The sequence below is a fragment of the Ursus arctos genome, unplaced genomic scaffold, assembly GCF_023065955.2.
Source record: "Ursus arctos isolate Adak ecotype North America unplaced genomic scaffold, UrsArc2.0 scaffold_18, whole genome shotgun sequence".
Classification (NCBI taxonomy): Eukaryota; Metazoa; Chordata; class Mammalia; order Carnivora; family Ursidae; genus Ursus; species Ursus arctos.
Genome location: NW_026622852.1, coordinates 40,855,891 through 40,875,257, shown reverse-complemented (window position 1 = coordinate 40,875,257; position 19,367 = coordinate 40,855,891). Strand labels below are relative to the sequence as shown.

The 19,367-nt window shown below is 39.2% G+C and overlaps 1 protein-coding gene across 8 annotated transcripts in view; it reads left to right on the top strand.

Annotated features, from left to right (window-relative positions):
• The window catches only part of FKBP15 (FKBP prolyl isomerase family member 15), a 54,652-nt gene that overhangs the window by 9,199 nt on the left and 26,086 nt on the right, over positions 1-19,367 (top strand). For all 8 annotated transcript variants that reach the window (XM_057313687.1, XM_048223466.2, XM_026513778.4 and 5 more), the window contains exons 2-11: positions 617-732; positions 5,809-5,893; positions 6,346-6,415; positions 10,355-10,429; positions 10,751-10,849; positions 12,487-12,636; positions 13,267-13,335; positions 14,771-14,917; positions 17,244-17,386; positions 17,884-17,941. In XM_057313687.1, the coding sequence (XP_057169670.1) occupies positions 617-732; positions 5,809-5,893; positions 6,346-6,415; positions 10,355-10,429; positions 10,751-10,849; positions 12,487-12,636; positions 13,267-13,335; positions 14,771-14,917; positions 17,244-17,386; positions 17,884-17,941 (1,012 nt within the window). The remainder of the gene's footprint in view (positions 1-616; positions 733-5,808; positions 5,894-6,345; positions 6,416-10,354; positions 10,430-10,750; positions 10,850-12,486; positions 12,637-13,266; positions 13,336-14,770; positions 14,918-17,243; positions 17,387-17,883; positions 17,942-19,367) is intronic.

Genomic DNA, 19,367 nt, shown 5'->3' with positions numbered 1-19,367 from the left:
GCTGATGCTGTTTAGATCAGAAATACAATCTTTTTTTTTTTTAAGATTTTATTTCTTTATTTGACAGAGCGAGAGAGAGAGAGCGCACAAGCAGGGGGAGCGGTAGGCAGAGGGAGAAGCAGGCTCCCCGCTGAGCAAGGAGCCTGATGCAGGACTCGATCCCAGGATCCTGGGATCATGACCTAAGCTGAAGGCAGATGTTTCACCAACTGAGCCACCCAGGCATCCCCAGAAATACAATCTTTTTTTTTTTTAAGATTTTATTTATTTATTTGACACAGAGAGACAGCCAGCGAGAGAGGGAACACAAGCAGGGGGAGTGGGAGAGGAAGAAGTAGGCTTCCCAGCAAAGCAGGGAGCCTGATGCAGGGCTTGATCCCAGGACCCTGGGATCACGCCCTGAGCCGCAGGCAGATGCTTAATGACTGAGCCACCCAGGCGCCCCCAGAAATACACTCTTGATTTCAAAGACACTTAGCTGTCATTTCCAGTATGGTGAGATATGCAATCAAAGTCAAGGAGGTATTTGTTGAAGGTTGGGGGTGAGCAGCTTTTATAATGATTCCAGGTTTGAGATAATGTCAAATGAGATGTCATTTTCATTTTCTACTAACAGTGCGAGATTGGCCTCTCTTTTTGGACTGGATCAGGCATCTGCTGGCCATGGAAATGAATTCTTCCAGTACACAGCCCCAAAGCAGCCTAAAAAAGGCCCAGGAGCAGCAGCAACAGGTAAGTGAAGAGGTTAGGATTGATCCCTAACAGGTTAGTTGGAAGGATAAGCAGCTTGTCCATCCTCAGTCAGTCTGGCCAAGTTCACTGCCAGTGGTGCATTCCTCCCTAAGCTCTGATAGCCTAAATTCCAGCACCTAGATAGTATGCCCTTTTTTAGAAGCTGGAGGAAGAATGTCTCAGGTGAACTCTGAACAGCGCTCTCTAAAACTGCCCAAGGCACTCCAGGTAGGCACTATGCCGTGTTTTGGCGGGAGAGAAGAGCTGCTTTTCACTTCTTTCACCTGGATAGGTTAGATGTATGCTAACAGTGACTTTTCCCAACTGGACAGTGATGCTCAGTACTGTATTCCCTGTACCTTTCACCATGACAGAGACACACTGAATGGACATTTGTTGAATGAAAGGAGAGAAAGGGGCAACTAGTATTTCTAAAATGCGTGCTTTGGGTCTAGTCTCAGGTGCTTCACATAGATTGCCTTATTTAATTGTCTCAGCAGCTCTGTGAAATAGGGAAGACCACCACCAGTTTAGAGGCTCAGAGAGGTTTGGGGACTTGATCAAGGTCATACAGCAGTAAGTGACATAGTTGAAATTTGAACTCTGACCTGACTCACTCCGAAGCTCTTTCCTCTACACTTGGCTGTCTTTGTGTAAGAACCTGAAGAGGAGTTGGGGACTGATAGAAATAGTCCTGAGCAGAATAGGTGGTAAGGGACATTAAATTGTTTGTTGAATGAAGATGAAAATATTGAGTGCCTTTTACATGTTGGGCACAGTGCTGACACTGAGGATGTTGTTAGGTTATTGAGAATTAAAGAGTTGCAACAGATAGCATATGGCCCATAAGCCTAAAATATTTTCTGTTTGACCCTGTACAGAAAATGTTTGCTGACCCCTGCTCTAAATCTTACTTGTCACTTTTGGCAGCTTTGCTATAGATTGCTGGTCGTGTTCTCTAAGCCATGACTGGGCCAGATTTCTAGTAGGCTCTGCCTTTACATTTGCTCTGGCACAGCTCTTCATCAGCAGTGTATTTCTGACTCAGTTTAAAGCGGTTGGGTTAATGGATGTGGATAAAAATAAACAACCTCGGTCCCCAGCCAATGAGGTAACTTGATTTTGTTTTAATCAGAAAACAACTACGAGTTAATTATACTATTAAAGGGGATTTATAGAGGCATTTCAAGTTAAAAATTACCTATACAACCTTATGTAGGCATTTACAAAGAAAAAATTAAGTAGCAAGATAGGAGATCCTCTCTGTTCAAGGGATATTTGTATAAGAAATCTTTGCGGGGAAAGTGGCTGCAGCATAGTTCTTGAATCTCTCCAACTCTCAATATAAAAATAGAGCAGATATGAAAAACAAACCTGTGCATAAGATTTACAACAAATCCAGTTGAAAAGTTATCTTCATGAGTATCCCAAAATGCAAGCGGGTCTAGACAAACCACTAACAGCTCCAAGGCTTATGTGGTATCAGCAGTTGCATGGGAGAAAACAGGGTAGCAATGGGATATCTAAATCTGAGCATGGAAGAACCCCAAAACAGCCACTAGATGTTCATGGAAAATATGGCAGGTGAAGCTGAAACTGAAAAGTGTTTTGCCCACTCTAGTTGTAGGTAGGTACAAGGGGTTGATAATGGGGACTGAAGGAACTGGAGCAGTCTTGCTCTTGTGAACTTTTTTTTTCTTTTTTTAAGTAGGCTCCACGCCCAGTGTGGGGCTTGAACTCAGGACCCTGAGATCAAGAGTCTCATGCTCTACCAATTGAGCCAGCTAGGCGCCCCGCTCCTATGAACTTTTGAAACTCACCCTCTAGGGTGACCTTCCAGGACAGGTCCCCACATTGAGAAGAAACAGCTGGGAATGGAATTAAAATTGAGGAGGATAGGAATATAATAGAAGTGAAGGAGAAAAGACACAGATAAAAGTAGGGATAGAAATAGAATCAGGAAGTCTCAGGAGGAAGCCACCATATTTTTGAGCTCTATGAAAGTGACAGAAGAGGGAGCTCTGTGAAGTTAAGAAAGCTACCTTGAACCCTACCTCCTTATAGAAGTTCAGAAAAGCAAAATTTCACATTAAAATGAGCAGTAGGAACTTACCAGAATCCAACTCCATGTCAAGGTATAAGAAAAGAGAGAGCAAGAAACAGAATAATATCCCCACAGACAATGAGAGCTCTATTCTGTGAGAATGCTTCTTACTGAAGAGATCAAAAACTACAAGCACCTGTTAACATTAGGAAAATAATATAAGACATGAAACGAGAACATAAATGAGATTAGAAAATCTAAGAAATAAGTAAAAAGACTCAAGAATTAGAGACGTAAGAAAAATTTCAGAAATGAAAGCTAAACAAGAAGGAACACAAGAATGAATAAAAACAGCAGATTATACCTGAAGAGAAATAGAAGGTTAAAGGAGGAAATTGTTAAAAAATAAAAAATTTAAGAGATAAAAATGTTCCAAAAGAAAGTATGACAAATATTAAGGATGGCAAAGAAGATTCAACACATGGAGAGTGTGTGTGTGCGCGCGTGCATACCTGAAGGAAAAAAAGGAAGGGGAAAAGAAACAGACACAACTATAATTCAGGAAAATTTTACTAAACAAAACAAAACAAAAATTTGTAAGTACATATTAAAAGAAGTCCTTTTTGGTGGGGAATTCAGAAGCTGTAATACTGATTTCGGAGAGGAAGGACTGCTAAGCCAATGAGAAGATCCCATGATTGTGGGCATCTGACTTACCCTTCTAGCAAATCCTTGAGCAACGTTCCGTTTCCAGGATGTTAGGTAGCGAGACGAGAACGTACTGGGAGAAGTTGAACTAACCTGAAGGAGGATGCTAGGCTGATCTTGGGGCGACAGTATTTTTTCTTAGTGTTTCACACTTGTCCTGATAAGCTGCCTCTGGCCTTAGTTACTTTTTTGTCATACAGCTGGCTTATCAGGAGAAAAGTTTTATTGTTGTGTGACATACAACTGGACAGTACTGGTTGAATTGACAACTATGTTGTAGGTTTTTACTAAATAAGAAGGAAAACATGAAGACCAGCCTAGGACAGTAAGCAAACAATATAAGTGGGCAATTCATCAAAACAAAGGACCAGTATATAGCTATAGAAAACGTTAAATCTAGGGGCGCCTGGGTGGCACAGCGGTTAAGAGTCTGCCTTTGGCTCAGGGCGTGATCCCGGCGTTGTGGGATCGAGCCCCACATCAGGCTCCTCCGCTATGAGCCTGCTTCTTCCTCTCCCACTCCCCCTGCTTGTGTTCCGTCTCTCGCTGGCTGTCTCTATCTCTGTCGAATAAATAAATAAAATCTTAAAAAAAAAAAGTTAAATCTCTGCTTCACTGCAATCAATAAATGCAAATGAAAACAACAATGACACGGCGTTTCCCTTTCCCCTACTGCCCCTCTTTCGCTGGTAAAGATTTAAGAAGCCAGTCTCCTGTCGTAGGCAGGGATGCAAAGCTGGCATATTCACACTACTCGTGGGGCTGTAAACTGATGTGACATTTCTCAAGGGCATTTGGGCAGGATGTAACAAAACCTTAAAATGTTTTACACTCCTTCACCCCATAATTCCAGTTTTAAGAATTTATTTTAAGAAAGTAATTAGAGGTACATACAAAAATGTATATTTTCAGGATGTTCACCACAGCATTATTTATAATAGAGGAAAATTGGAAACCGTCCAAAGAAATGTCAAATAATAGGACATTGGATAAATTCTGGCAGAGTCATAATACGGTATTTTATGTAACCACCAAAAAGCATTTCTAGGGTTATTTTATCTTTGTCTTGAGACTGTTTTAAAAGAATTACTAGTACTAAATAAGAAAAGAAGGTTGTCAAATTATAACAGATTTTGTTTAAAAAAAATAAGAAAAAAGCTGTGAAGTTTATGTGTATTGAAAAAGGACAAGGAATAAATGCATCAAATTATTAACGTTTATTTTTAATTGGGGAGACTACAGGTCATTTTTATTTTCTTTATCCATTTCTGCATTTGCTGAGTTTTCATATTATAGAGTACCTCTATAATCAGAAAAAAATGTGTTGGTATTGTTAAAAAACAAAATTCAACTGCGTAAATTTGAAAGATCTTACTGACTTTCTTCAGTGACTCATGAATTGGGCAGCATCCCATCTAACAGATAGGAGCCCTGAGGAGTTGAACAAAATGACTTTTATAGGCAGAAGGGAGCAAGAACAAGGAAGTTCCAGTAGGCCAAAAAGCAAGATAAGTTATTGCAAGATTACTTCCCTTCAGGGGATGCCAGGGGTCTGTCATGCAGATGACCTAACTAGTGCTGAGCAGGGAATTCCTGATTGACTGGTTTCAGGTTCCATTTCAGGGAGAGCCGAAACTGTAAGGAAGTCTCAGTTTGGCAACTGGGACTTAGCATAAGTGACTCCATTTTAAGCCTGTCATCTTGTTTTTAAAATACAAAAAGAAAGAAGTCTAACAAGGATACTTTTGAAAATAAGTTTTTGGTTTCTGAGTCCGTGCCTAAGTTCTCACTATTCTTCCATCAGCACATTCATGTGAGTATAAATATGCGATTTTCTCTAAATACACTGTTTTAAAACATTAGTGTTACCCCAAATCATTGGAAAAGTGAAGTGGTGGATATGATCTGAATATCATCACTAATTTTCTAGCCCGAAATAAGGGAAGAAGAAGCAATTTTATTTATATTAGACCTGGCAAAATATTGGAAAAAGAAAAGAAAGTAGATGGACTATGACCTTGTTTTCTGGGCAGGGCTGCTTGTCCAGCCCCGAGACTTGTTTGGAGTGGAACCGGAGTTGGATTGTAGTCCTAGGCTCGCTGCTATCATCGTGTCATCGCACTTGACTGCTTAGAGCTTCTGTGTCCTCATCCCCAGATGAGGTCATAGGGCTGTTCTGTGGATCAGATAAGGATAAAGGCCATGAAAACATCGTATCACTTAACTGTAAGACGTAAGGAAGAATTTTGGAGCTGACTTCAGTGGTTAAAAATCAGTTTTAAGAAAGACATGAATGACATCTTTGTTTTCTTCTTCATCTTCAGGAAATCAGGCGCCAACAAAAGCAGCCCCCACTACAACAGGCACTTCTACCGTATTGGTTGCAACAGCAGTTCATGCGTATCGATAGTAAGTAGCTGAGAAGGAATGCTTTCTGAAGTTGGGTGTGGAATACTGGGGTAAGCTCCTGTCTTTTCTCAATAAGCCTCTGTTGGTGAAAATGAGCTACACAGTTAGACTGCAGAGTCCTTCCATAGGCGGAGGAACAGTAATGCTTTTTAACATTTCAGTTAGAGAATTCTGCACATAAAACTTTGAAGAGCCATTGTCTCGTGTACTCTATAGGAAGTTCTTGCACCCTCAACAACTGCCTTCCTAAGTGCTCACTCCACTGAGATATTATGAATAGATATTTAGAGAGTAAAGAAGTTTTATAAGAGGTTTAAATTGTAAACTGTTCACCTCTATCCTTTTCTTGAGGCTGAATTACAAGATCCCCCACTTTTATGTTACAGAAGACAAACCTGGTTTTACTTAGTTTAAGGAAGTATTAATACCTATTATTTTTCTTGCTTCTGTAGCACAAATGGTCAGTATGTAAAGCAGGGCAAGTTTGGTGCTGCAGTCCTGGGGAATCACGCAGCCAGAGAGGTGAGAATGCACCCGTGTCTCGTGTACATTCAGGTGTCCCAGATCATGCCGATGAGCTAGTTTTTACCTGGAGACATTGGGCGCCAATGTCTCCTGTGTCAGAGGATTAGAATGATTGTTCGTGTTGAATGTGAGTTTTTAACGTGAGGTACGTAGTAACATTTACAGTCACATCTTGCTTACTGTTGTGCATTAAGACAAATCCAACCACGCAAAATCTTGAAGTTTGACCTTTGTGATATGGTACTAAAGACTTTGGAGAGTTTTAGAGTAAACGGTTTACCAAGGACGTCCCTTCGTTAGGTAATGAAGAACACTTAGTGTTCTGCTTGGAGTAGTTTGTCTTTATGCCTGAATCAGTGACTGGTGTTTATCCTTTGAAAGCTTAACAGTGAGGTGGGCAGTGGATCACAGAGCATACTATTGGTTTGGGTCAAAAAGAAATGTGGCTAGAAGTCCTGAGACTTGATTGCCTTATGTGGGTTGTATCTAGCTTCAGATTCTGCTCCAGAATGTTGTAAACATTTTTGAGAGAAGCCTAAGAAATTCTGGAATTTCAAAGGTCCAGTGAACTAAGGGCCACGCTCCTAAGACACTCTGAGACACAGATAGGATGACCTGTTCAGGGTAACTAATGTAATAGACAACACTCATTTGTATTAAAAACAAACAAACCCGGGGCACCTGGGTGGCGCAGTCGTTAAGCGTCTGCCTTCGGCTCAGGGCATGACCCCGGTGTTCCGGGATCGAGTCCCACATCAGGCTCCTCCGCTGGGAGCCTGCTTCTTCCTCTCCCACCCCCCCCCCCCGCTTGTGTTCTCTCTCGCTGGCTGTCTGTCTCTGTCAAATAAATAAAATCTTTAAAAAAAACCACAAAACAACAACAAACAAAAGCCTTAACTGGCAATTTGGAAACACATATAAAAATTGTGGGACTAGAATAATGAACCCCCCAGAAACCCATTCCTAGGCTCTGAGAGTTATTACTCTTATTTCGTCTTAATTCCAGCCTGTCTTCCTTCTCCAGCATACAATTTTAGATGCAAAGACTTCAGTATATATCCCAAGGATTTTTTCCCGTAACATAACCATTATGCAATTATCACCTAAAAAAACCCCACAGTAATTTTTTGATCTCGTTCACTACCAGCTAGTGTTCAGATTTACCTGATTGTCTCTTTTTTCCAGTTTTTTTTATTTTTTTTATTTTTTATTTTTTTAAAGATTTTATTTATTTATTCGACAGAGATAGAGACAGACAGTGAGAGAGGGAACACAAGCAGGGGGAGTGGGAGAGGAAGAAGCAGGCTCCCAGTGGAGGAGCCTGATGTGGGGCTCGATCCCATAACGCCGGGATCACGCCCTGAGCTGAAGGCAGACGCTTAACCGCTGTGCCACCCAGGCGCCCCTCCAGTTTGTTTTAATCAGGTCTAATAAGGTCCATACATTGCGATTGGTTGCTATGTCCCTTAAATCTTTTATTCTCCCATCCAGAGGTAAATAATATCTAGTTGTCCCTGATTTTGTCATGTAGTAGCCATCCATGATTATTATCTGGTTGTACTAATTCATTAGGAGTTGCCATTTGGATTTTAAAAATCTGGTATCAGGACTTAAGCACCCTTCACCACCGGTAGGAGGTAGTAGGACGTGACAGGCATCAGTTCCCACTGCAACAATGATAAAAAAGATAAATTTGCGAAAATTATATTTAAAACTCACTGGAGAGCTGTGGAAATGATGAGGACTAGATGAACTAAAATTTCAGAGAGGGAAAAGCCAACGAGCTGACTCTTTCCTTTCCTTGATTTTTTTGCTGATATGATGCCTAGGAGTGGACTAAGCATCAGGTATAGCCCAATCCAAGAGGCTACTGGGGGAAAGAGACACTGGCAGAAACTAGAGGAGCTCCAAGCACAATATTGGTTTTTCCCCTTGAGACATTTGCAGAGTTCTGGGATGGTGCAGAAGTCCAGGGGCTATGCCAGAAAGGCAGAGGGAAACTTCTGTCATCTTGTGGTGCACAGGAGATAAAGTCCTGCTATAGGGTTGGTACCTGTAATAAGCAACGCAACAACTTTCCTCTCAATACATTTGCTAGATTTTGAACATCATGGGGAGGAGGCGAAAGAACTCAGCTGAGGGGGTGCCTTGGTGGCTCAGTCGGTTTAAGCATCTGACTTTGGCTCAAGTCATGATCTCAGGGTCCTGGGATTGAGCCCTGCATCAGGCTCTCTGCTCAGTGGGGAGTCTGCTTGTCTCTCTGTGCCTCCCCCCACTCCTGCTCACTCTCTCTCTCTCTCAAATAGATAAAATCTTAAAAAAAAAACAACAAACTTCAGCTCAGAATCTCTGATGGGCAGCACTTTCAGGACCAAGGAGTCAGAGAACTTCTAGGCTGTCAATCAAAAGCCAGGGAAGATAATACTTGAGAATAGGGGACAGCCCAGAAGTGAACCAACTCTTGCTAAATCTATTATTCTTCCCCGAGCAGTTCAGTCTATGATCAGATTGAATTGAGGTTTCAGCCCCTCATTCTATCTGCCTAACATAGGATGGGGAAAGTCTTTTCTGGTGCAGGATTGTATATGAGCTGCCATAGTCCTTCCCTCCCTACTGGAATTGAATTTTAATCATTTGCTTTACTATGATGGTGTGTGTGTGTGTGTGTGTGTGTGTGTGTAGTAAATATATATGAAACATAGTATTTGCCATTTTAACTATTTTGAAGCACACAGTTCAATAGCATTAATTACATTCATGATACTGAGTAATGATCACCACTATCTTTTTTCACTTTTTCATCACTCCAAACAAAAAAATCTGTAACCTCTAAGCAATAACTTCCCATCCTGCCTTCCCTTATCCCCTGGTAATGTCTAATCTACTTTTTGTCTTTATGAATTTGTCTGTTCTTGATATTTCATATAAGTGGAATCACAGTATTTGTTGTTTTGTGCCTGGCTTATCTCAGTTAGCATAATGTTCTCAGGATGTATCCATGTTATAGCATATATCAGAACTTCATTCCTTTTTAGGGCTGGATTATATTGCATTGTGTGTATGTAACACATTTTATGTATCCATTCATCAGTGGATGGACACTTCTGGTTATTTCCACCTTTCAGCTATTGTAAATAATGGTACAGTGAGTACCTATTTTGAGTTATTTTGGGTATATACTAGAGGTGAAATTGCTTTGTCAAATGGTAATTCTATGTTTAGCTTTTTTTTAACATTTTATTTATTTATTAGAGAGAGAGAGAGAAAGGGAGCACAAGCAGGGGGAGCACAAGCAGGGGGAGCAGCAGTCAGAGGGAGAAGCAGGCTTCTCCCTGAGCAGGGGCCTGATGTGGGACACGATCCCAGGACCCCAGGGTCATGACCTGAGCCAAGGACAGATGCTTAACTGACTGAGCCATCCAGGTGCCCCTGTGTTTAGCTTTTTGAGGAACTGCCAAACTATTTCCACAGTGGCTGTACTGTTTTACATTTTCACAAGCAATAGATGAGGGTTCTGATTTCTCCACTACCTTGCCAGTGCTTCATTATTTTTCCTTTTTTAAAAGTGGCCATTCTAGTCAGAATGAAGTGGTACTTTTTTTGTGGTGTTAATGTGCATTTCCCTAATGACTAATGATGTTGAGCATCTTTTTCATGTATGTGTTGGCCATTCATAGAGCTCCGATCACCCTCATACCAGTGAAAACACCAACAAAATAGTTGCTAATTACAGTAAAAGAGTAAGGAGGGCCAAGATGAGAGGAGATGAAAATGGATAGTGAGAAGATAGAATTTAAAACCTAAGCTTTAAGGGATCAAGTGAGTTTTGAGTTTTATGCCTCTTTGAAGCAAAACCCTTGACATCTTACTGCTGATTTTGTATTTCCTTTTAACTTGTTTTCTTTTTTTTTTCGGCTGACCTTTACTTGAGTACAGTATAGGATTCTTCTTTATATCAGTCAACAACAGTCAGTTACTGTTGCCAGGATTCATCTGAACTTTGAGCTAATGGTAAGACTTCCCATGTTGGAATCACCAGCTCCTTTGGGTTGGGTTTATAGGAGATTGATCTGTATGTACCTGATGGACATTAGATCTACGGTTTCAGCCCCTGGACATCAGAGTGAATATCTTAACAGAGCCTCTCGAAAAGGTCTCTTGGCAGCATTCTGGGAAACGGGGTGGTTGGTGGAGGGTAGGAGGGAAGGAGAAAGTTCCCTATCTCTCTCTGGGTCCACCTGAATCAAGGCTCTTCTCTGTGAATTTAAGCAGTCACATTTTTACACTCTGCTACCTGTCGTTGAGTAATCCCAACATTTCTCCTTTCCCCAGGTTCGGCCCAATAACTATAGCACTTTTTATGATGACCAGAGACAAAACTGGTCCATCATGTTTGAGTCAGAAAAGGCTGCTGTGGAGTTCAATAAACAGGTAATACCATCTTATTCTTCTTGTGAAAGGCCAAACACTAGCCTGGATTTCCCTTGATTTCAGGAAACTGTATGGAAAATTCATAACCTGCTATATTTTGTTAGTGACAAACATTAAAAACCCACTAAATTTGTCACTTGAGCTTATTGTATTTCAAGGAAATAATAGGAATACTTACTGAAATTCCTTCAAAATGAGACTTTAAGAGAAAAAAGGCTTAATGCAAACTTCTCTAAAACATTTTCCACTTCATAAATTATCTTAAGGAATTAATAAAACTATCTTTTAAAAATAGTGTTTTAAAAGAATTTTTACAAAGTTAAGTGATCCTTGTAGAACATTTAGAAAAGCATTTTTTTAAAAAAATCACTTGAAATCTTACTGCCCAAAGTAACCACTATTAATGTTTTCTTTTTTTCTATGTGTAATGTACATGAATAGATATACCCCTTTAAGAGTTCAATATCTTGCTATATATTTCTTTTAACAATGTATAATGTGTCTTTCCTCACCTCATGAAAAATTATTTGAAAACATTTTTGAAAGTTGCATAGTATGAATGTTCCTTAATTTATTTAACCATTCCCTTACTTTAGACATTTAGATTGCTTTCAGTCTGAAATAAATGATACTATAGCAAGTATTGTTGTATATAATTCTGTGTCCTTCCCCCCCCCCCCCCAATCATTTCCTTGGGCTAAATTTCTAGAAGTGGAAGACTGGGTCAAAGAGTCCAAATATTTCTTGGTTCTGTAGACAGTTTGGCATACTACTTTTCAGAGAGTTTGTACTATATCACATTCATATCTGTTCTCTCACTATACTTTGTCAGCATTTAGAATTATTATTATTTTTTTAAGTCTTTCTTGCTTGGTAAAAAATGACATCTCATTGTTTTAGGTGGCATTTATTTGATTGCATTAATGAAATGCAATCTTTTAAGAAAATGAGTAGCAAATTTGTAATGTAGACCATGTTAAAAAAAATTGATGGTAAAGTAAGTATTCACGAAGATGTGTTTGACTCTTTTGTCTAAGATTTGTGTTAGGATGATATGACTAAGTATGTAGGTTGTGGACATGCAAATCTGGGAATGTAGCATGGTTTTATAAAGGGCCTTTTTTATAGTTTATTGTCTTTAGAAATGCCTTCTAAAATTGTTCTAGAAGCTCTCCTTTCTTTCATGGGTTCCCAAACACTGAAACGGTAAAATCCTTAATAGTAATGCTAGCTAATGGTTGTTGTGTACTTACTGTTATTTGCCAGGCACTGTGCCAAGGACTCTATTTGTATTAGCTCAGTCTTCGTAACTACCCTAGGAGATATGCAGAGTTTTTAATCTCCATTTTATAAAATGCCTGTATGACATAAGGTTCACAGAAGTTAAGTTATTTGGCTGAGGCCACAAGTTAATAAGTGGCAGTGTCCAGATCTATATCCAGACGGTCTGACTCCAAAGCCTTACTGTTAGGCACTTTGATTCCTGGCAAGATTACTGACTTTGGAAAGGTTTACTTCTAAACATGTAATCAGTTTTGTTAATGGATACCACTGTTTGGAAAAGAGCATTAGCAATAATGGAGTGAATATTTACTGAGCTTAAACTAAGTTTATGCTGCTTTGATTTCATCTTGCAGGTGTGCATTGCCAAGTGCAACAGTACCCCCACCCTAGATGCAGTGCTCTCCCAGGACCTCATTGTAGCAGAGGGCCCTGCTGTAGAAGTTGGAGATTCTTTGGAAGTGGCCTATACCAGCTGGCTCTTTCAGAATCACGTGCTGGGCCAGGTAAGGAAATGCAGCCTGCAAGTTCATTTGTAATTGAAATAGCACGAGGACTATTTATATGTAAGATATTATTAGTATGAATTGCTGTTGTTGGCAAATAGAAATCTTTTAGGAACTCTGCTTTGACTGTTTTGGGGGCATAGTCCTGAGATGCTAACAGGTTAAATCTGCTCAGTGCCACTTTGTCTCTTCTGTTTAGAATGGAAACCAATTTCCTAAGTATCATTTTTGGTAATTGTTCATGTGTATGTCTTGTCCTCCTGTATTAGTTTTAAACTTGAATTTATTCTTATGGGATTAGGTCTTAAAACTTTTTAGAACTTCCTCACAGTTGTTTGTTTTTTGTCTAATAGATACTATAAATAGAGTGGACTTGTGTTTTAATATCCTTAAGCTCTCAAAAGTAGTATGATATAGAAAGAGCTTTAGACTATGAGTCAAAAAAATGTACACTCAAGTCCCAATTTAGCCATGATGTGAGTGAGCCTTTCTCTTCAGGTCTTTTAAGAACTCCCCCAATATATTTGACATTCCTTATTCTGAGAATACTGTGCTAATCTGTATTGACTATTACATGATTGCTATTATTTTTGAAATTGGCTGACCTCATTTACTTTGATCAAATTACAGGTTTTGGACTCTACTGCTAACAAAGATAAGCTGCTTCGCCTAAAATTGGGGTCAGGAAAGGTCATCAAGGTACAGGCATAACTGTGTTCTTATATGGCTTTATCAGTTGTGGTGGGGTTAGATTTAATTTGTAAAATTTCTTTCTTTCCTTTTTTTTTTTAATGTTCCTCCATTTGTCTCTGGTTTGCATAGTTTCTTTTCTTTTTTTTAAGATTTTATTTATTTATTTGACAGAGACAGAGACAGCTAGCGAGAGAGGGAACACAAGCAGGGGGAGTGGGAGAGGAAGAAGCAGGCTCCAAGCGGAGGAGCCTGATGTGGGGCTCGGTCCCAGAAAGCCGGGGTCACGCCCTGAGCCGAAGGCAGACGCTTAACGACTGGCCACTCAGGCGCCCCTAAATTTGTAAAATTTCTAACCTGGGTGTATTTTGTGAGTCTGGAAAGGATTGGTTAAAAAGTAGGAGGAGAAAAATGTGTTACATTATCTGGGAGATTACTTGGGAAGTTTTTACCTATGAGAATATATTGAAGATAGGGACATTTGTTTAATCCTTACCCTTTCTTTTTCATTATGTGACTCTGAGGAAATTATTAAATCCTTCGTGTAGCCTAATAGAGGAAGAGACGAAACTGTTTCTTCTAGAATTGTATCATAATGGGTGATTCTTACCTGTCTGAGATGCTTTGAGTCAGCACTTCCCAGTCATTGTGGGAAGCAGCCACCACATAGCAAGAGGAACACTGGAATTGGAGTCTGAGGACTTGGCTTCACGTCGTGAAGCTTTTCTTTACCAGCTGTGCAAGTGTTTTATAGAACAGAGAGTATTTTACACATGTGGGGTATCGTCACGTCAGGACGTGTCGATGCTCTACGAAGCACTCATTGGCGAAAGTACTCATTGCCATTTTGCAGGACAGAAAGGTTTTCTTCATAGCTTTGTTTATGCCTTCTTTTCCCAGAATCTTTTGGAGACTTCTTCTTGCAGGAGTTAAGGCATGACCTTTGAAGCTACACAGACCTAGTGTTGCATCTTGGCTTAACAATTTACCAGTGATCTAATCTTGAGCAGGTTGCTTCACCTCCCTAAGCCTCAGTTTTCTTACCTGTAAAATGGAGATAATGCTCCTACCTTACGAGGTTATTTTAGGGATTAAACAACATAATGTAAGTAAAGCACTTACCAGAGTACTTGGAAAATGTTATTTCATGAATGGTAGCTTTTATTTCTCTTTTAATACCATTGTCCTATCCTCCAATTTCTCTCATCACCTAAGATAAGCATATTTCATCTAGCCCTGGATATGCTGGCTTTTACAAGGGAATAGAAGCAGTATTCTAGATATTCTTATAACCAAGGGGGGATTATAGTTGAATTTGATGTCTCTCCAGAGGTCTAAACCTGAAAGGATTTAGGAGGAGAGGAGCCTAATATCGGGGATTTCATTTTGTCTTATGAGGAGGCTTGTGTCCTGATGAGCTTTTCCTCTTCTCTGATTCCTGAAGGCCTGGGAGGATGGGATGCTGGGCATGAGAAAAGGAGGGAAGCGATTGCTTGTCATCCCTCCAATCTGTGCTGCTGGCTCTGAAGGGGTAATAGGATGGACTCAGTCGCCGGACTCGATCCTGGTGTATGAGGTGGAGATTAGACGGGTGAGTGAAATTGTGCTGTTTTGTGTTTGATGAGTCCTTTTTGCCATTAAGTAAAATGAATAAATATGTTTGAATAACAAATTCAAGGACTTTCTTTCTTTCTTTCTTTTTTTAAAGTAGAAATGGTGTAGTTGGAAAGGGCAACAGCTTTGCAATCTAAAGACCAAGGTTTATGTCCTTCCTGGCGCACTATTTAGAGTCTAGAAGAGGTGGTGACTGAACAAATCATTTTTCTACACTAACCTTTTTATTCTGTCTATAAAATAGTGATTCCTACCCAATGCACTTGCCTTTGCTTTAGTAATTCCATGGCTTATTGTATTGCTGTGTTCACGTAAGTATGCAAAGATACCTGTACGTAGATAGAGATACATAGTTTCCTCCTTCTGCCACATTATTTGTCATAGTAAAAACTGGAAACAACTTAAATATCCATCATTAAACAACTGGTTAAGTTATGGTCTTTCATGGAGTAGACTTTTATGCAGTTCTTACAGAATATCCAAAATCTATTGTTAAGTGAAATAAGCAAGTTGCAAATCAGTACATATAGTATGATCTCTTGTATGTGTATACAAATACATGTGAACATATAAAAATGCTTATATACAACTAAATATATAAATATATTTACAGTCATACACATATACATATTTGTATATCTATACATATATATGCCCATATATTCATAGAAAATTTCTGAAAGTGTTAGAAGAAATGATAAAAAGCATCTTGGAATGGTAATGGAGTTCAGAAACTTTTTCTTTTTTATATTCTCCCCTTATTTTCCATTAAAAAATGTTATCAAGATATGTATAATTTTCTACAATAAAATTTGTAACAAATTGTGGTTAAATAAATTAACGCCCCCCTCCAAAAAAAAAAAAAGACCTTGTTTGCTTTACACTGTGTTTGTTAGGTCTAAGTGTGATAGTGGTTGTGACTATAAACTACAAAATACAATACAGAAAATAAATACTATAGTTATCTTTATTGTGGCTATTGTTTCTGCTGCAACCAATGATATGCTTTTCTCAGTGGCTCTTTCCTAATTGAACACCCTTATCTCTGCTGGGTCATTCCAACCTTCTTTTACTCATGTGCTTGTAGCTGCCTTTTTCACAGCTTTTATATTCTGTCTCAGTTTTCCATTGAGTTTGAGGAAGTCATGATGGTTTTAGATAACAAACCAATTTGAATCCATCAAGACTGGCATTTTGTAACCATAAGGCAAAAATACGTCATTGCTAATGGCAAGATTTCATTCCTTTTTTATGGCTGAGTAATATTCCATTGTTTATATGCACCACATTTTCTTTATCCATTCATCAGTCAGTGGACACTTGGGCTGTTCCATAGTTTGGCTATTGTTTAAATTGTTTTTTTGTTTTTTTTTTTTTAATTTGAGAGAGAGAGCGCACGCACAAAAGAGCACAAGCTGGAGGGAAGGGCGGGGGTGGGGGTGGGGACAAGCAGGCTTCCTGCCAAACATGACCTGAGCCGAATGCAGGCACTTAACCGACTGAGCCACCCAGGCACCCCTTGGCTATTGTTAATAAATTGACATGCTTATTAAATTGACCAGGCTGTTACAGAGTGATAATACCCAGTGTGATGAGTGTCGAGAGAACATTACACACTACTTGTGGAGTATAGAGTAGCTTACCCTTTGTGGTGTGAAATTTAGTGGTATATACTAAAAGTCTTAAAAATGAACATACCTTTTCTCCCAACTGTTTAATTTCTGGGAATTTATACTTTGGGAATGATCATGTGCAAGGATATAGATAGAAAGTTATTCATTGAAGTATTGTTTGTGATGTGACAGGAAAATTATCTAACAACCAGGAATTGGTGAAATATATTTGGTAGCAGCATAGGTATTTAAGACTTCTGTCCCCAAGATCTTTTAGAGACTTTTTTCCTGTAGATAATGGCAGGTTTGGACATGACCCTTGAAGTTAGACATAATGTTCATTAGTTACAAGTGATGTAGATTAATACTTAATAACATGGAAATGTGTTACTAAGTGAGTGAGTGAAGCAGGTCACAAAACAATATGACCCTTTTTTATTAAAAAAATATACAAACACACACACAGACATAATATAAGTGTGAAATAGTGCATCCCAAATTCTAGCCGTGTTGCATCGTGGTTGGATTGCAGGTGATTAATTATTATTGTTGGCTTATCTACATTTTCTGATTTGCTACAGGGGAACAGATAATGACTTGTGTAGTAAAGAATAAGTAAAAGAAAGGAGGGTGGAGAGGGCAGGGTGCCTTTTTTATAGCCTGTTCCACCTGTGGTTGATCGCTCCTTAGGTCAAGTTTGCCAGAGATTTGGGCTCTGACGGGCACAGCGTTAGTTCGCGGGATTCTGCGGCCCCTTCTCCCATACCAGGTGCTGACGGCCTCTCTGCTGACCCTGTTGTATCACCACCCACATCGGTGCCTTTCAAATCAGGGTAAGATCCTACAGTTGTATCATGTTCTTTTATTGTCCATAAAAATGATCCTTAGAGGGCTTCAGAAATCGGGATGGTTGAAAACTAAAATAATTTTAAATAATTGGGAAAAAAATGGAAGGAGACAAATGGGGAAAATACTAGCATCAAGATTTTTCTGACAAAGGATTAATATTCATAGTCTTTAAATGCACTAACTTGGGATGTATATGAATACCTGCTGAGCTCTGGAAGAAAGTTGGGTAAAATGTATAAACGTAAAATATATACCCAAGGGAAAAAATGAAAATAATAAGAATTTGAATGAAAAATTACTCATTTTCACTAGCTGTCAGAAATGAATGCAAATTGAGGAATGGTTACAATTCTGTTTCACAGCCATTGAATTGGCAAACATTTTCAAAAACAATTTGTTTTCCCGCATAATCAGGACTCATGATTATAGATTTGGGATTTTTTTTTTTTTTTACCTCAGCATATGTCTTACTTGGTTTCAGGGAGCCGGCCCTTCGTATCAAATCTAACTCCCTCAGTGAACAGCTTACAGTAAATACAGTGAGTATACAAGTCTGTCTCCCTCACCCCCCGTCTACTGAGAAGGTCATGTGCCTTGGGGTAGGGTAGGTTAGAGACCAAAAAAAAAAAAAAAAGCTACTTTAGTAATTTCCCCTTACTGGGGAGTTCCTATAAATTAGATGGGGTTCTACATGGGCAGACCTGGGTTCAAGTCTTTATTCTTGTAAACTTGTGGCCTTGAGAAAATTATCTACCTTTTCTTTTTTTTTTTTTTTTTTAAGATTTTATTTATTTATGTGACAGAGATAGAGACAGCCAGCGAGAGCGGGAACACAGCAGGGGAGTGGGAGAGGAAGAAGCAGGCTCCCAGCCGAGGAGCCCTATGTGGGACTCGATCCCGGAATGCCGGGATCACGCCCTGAGCCCAAGGCAGACGCTTAACGACTGCGCTACCCAGGCGCCCCTATCTACCTTTTCTGATCCTCTGCTTCTTCATTATTAAAATGAAAATAATTCTCACAGCCCCTTTTGCAGGGTTCTTGTCATATGTTCACAAAGCATGTAGGCTTAGAGCCTACATTAAGTATGACTTCATGAAGCAAGAAAGTTTTTATACTCAAGAGATATTTATGAGATTTAAATGAAATAATGCGTGTGGAGTGTTTAGTATTGTGTCTGGCATACTGTAAGAGTTCAGTTAACATTAGCTCTTATTATTATCATAATTACTGCCAACACTGCATACCTTCACACTTTCATTCTCTTAGATGAAATCTGCACTAATTCACCAGCTAGTTGACTTTGAGTTGGTCTCCGTGTTTTCCTAACTGTAAGATGGGAAGACCAGCATACACTTGTAAAATTTGGATTTGAATGCCTTGGGAGCATGTGCGCTGCGCTTTGCTGCTGCCCTGCTTGATTCGTGAAGGCATCTGAGTTGGCTGCATGAGCGTGAGATGAAAGCCCTGTGGCCTTCACCTACCACGTTGAGAAACAGGATAATTGCTTGGAGTGAAATTGGTGGTTACTTTCTCTCCAGCCCTAGTTTACTTGTTTATATTCAGCCCAGCGCAGGAATTATTAAGCAAATAATTGCTCCGGTATGTGTAAGAAGTGATCTCCGAAACCCGGAAGGTTAAGCCAAAGAATTAAGAAAATTAAAAAACTATAATCTCAAATCTTTGAATAGTCACAAAATTTCTTTAGTATCGGTTCTATGATACTTCTAGGCAGAGCTACATTTGTCACCTACTTCTAAGCTTCTGTAACTTCAATAGACTAGTGTGTCTCCAACCTTTAAAAAAAATTTTTTTCTTTTTACAGTTTTTTTTTAATTGAAGCAAAACTCACCATCCTTTTCTTTTCTTTTTACATTTAAGTTTTTATTTTTTGTTTTGAATAGGTAATTACATTCATAAGTTTCCGTTATTAAAACAATGTAACAGGGTATACATTAAAAAGACTC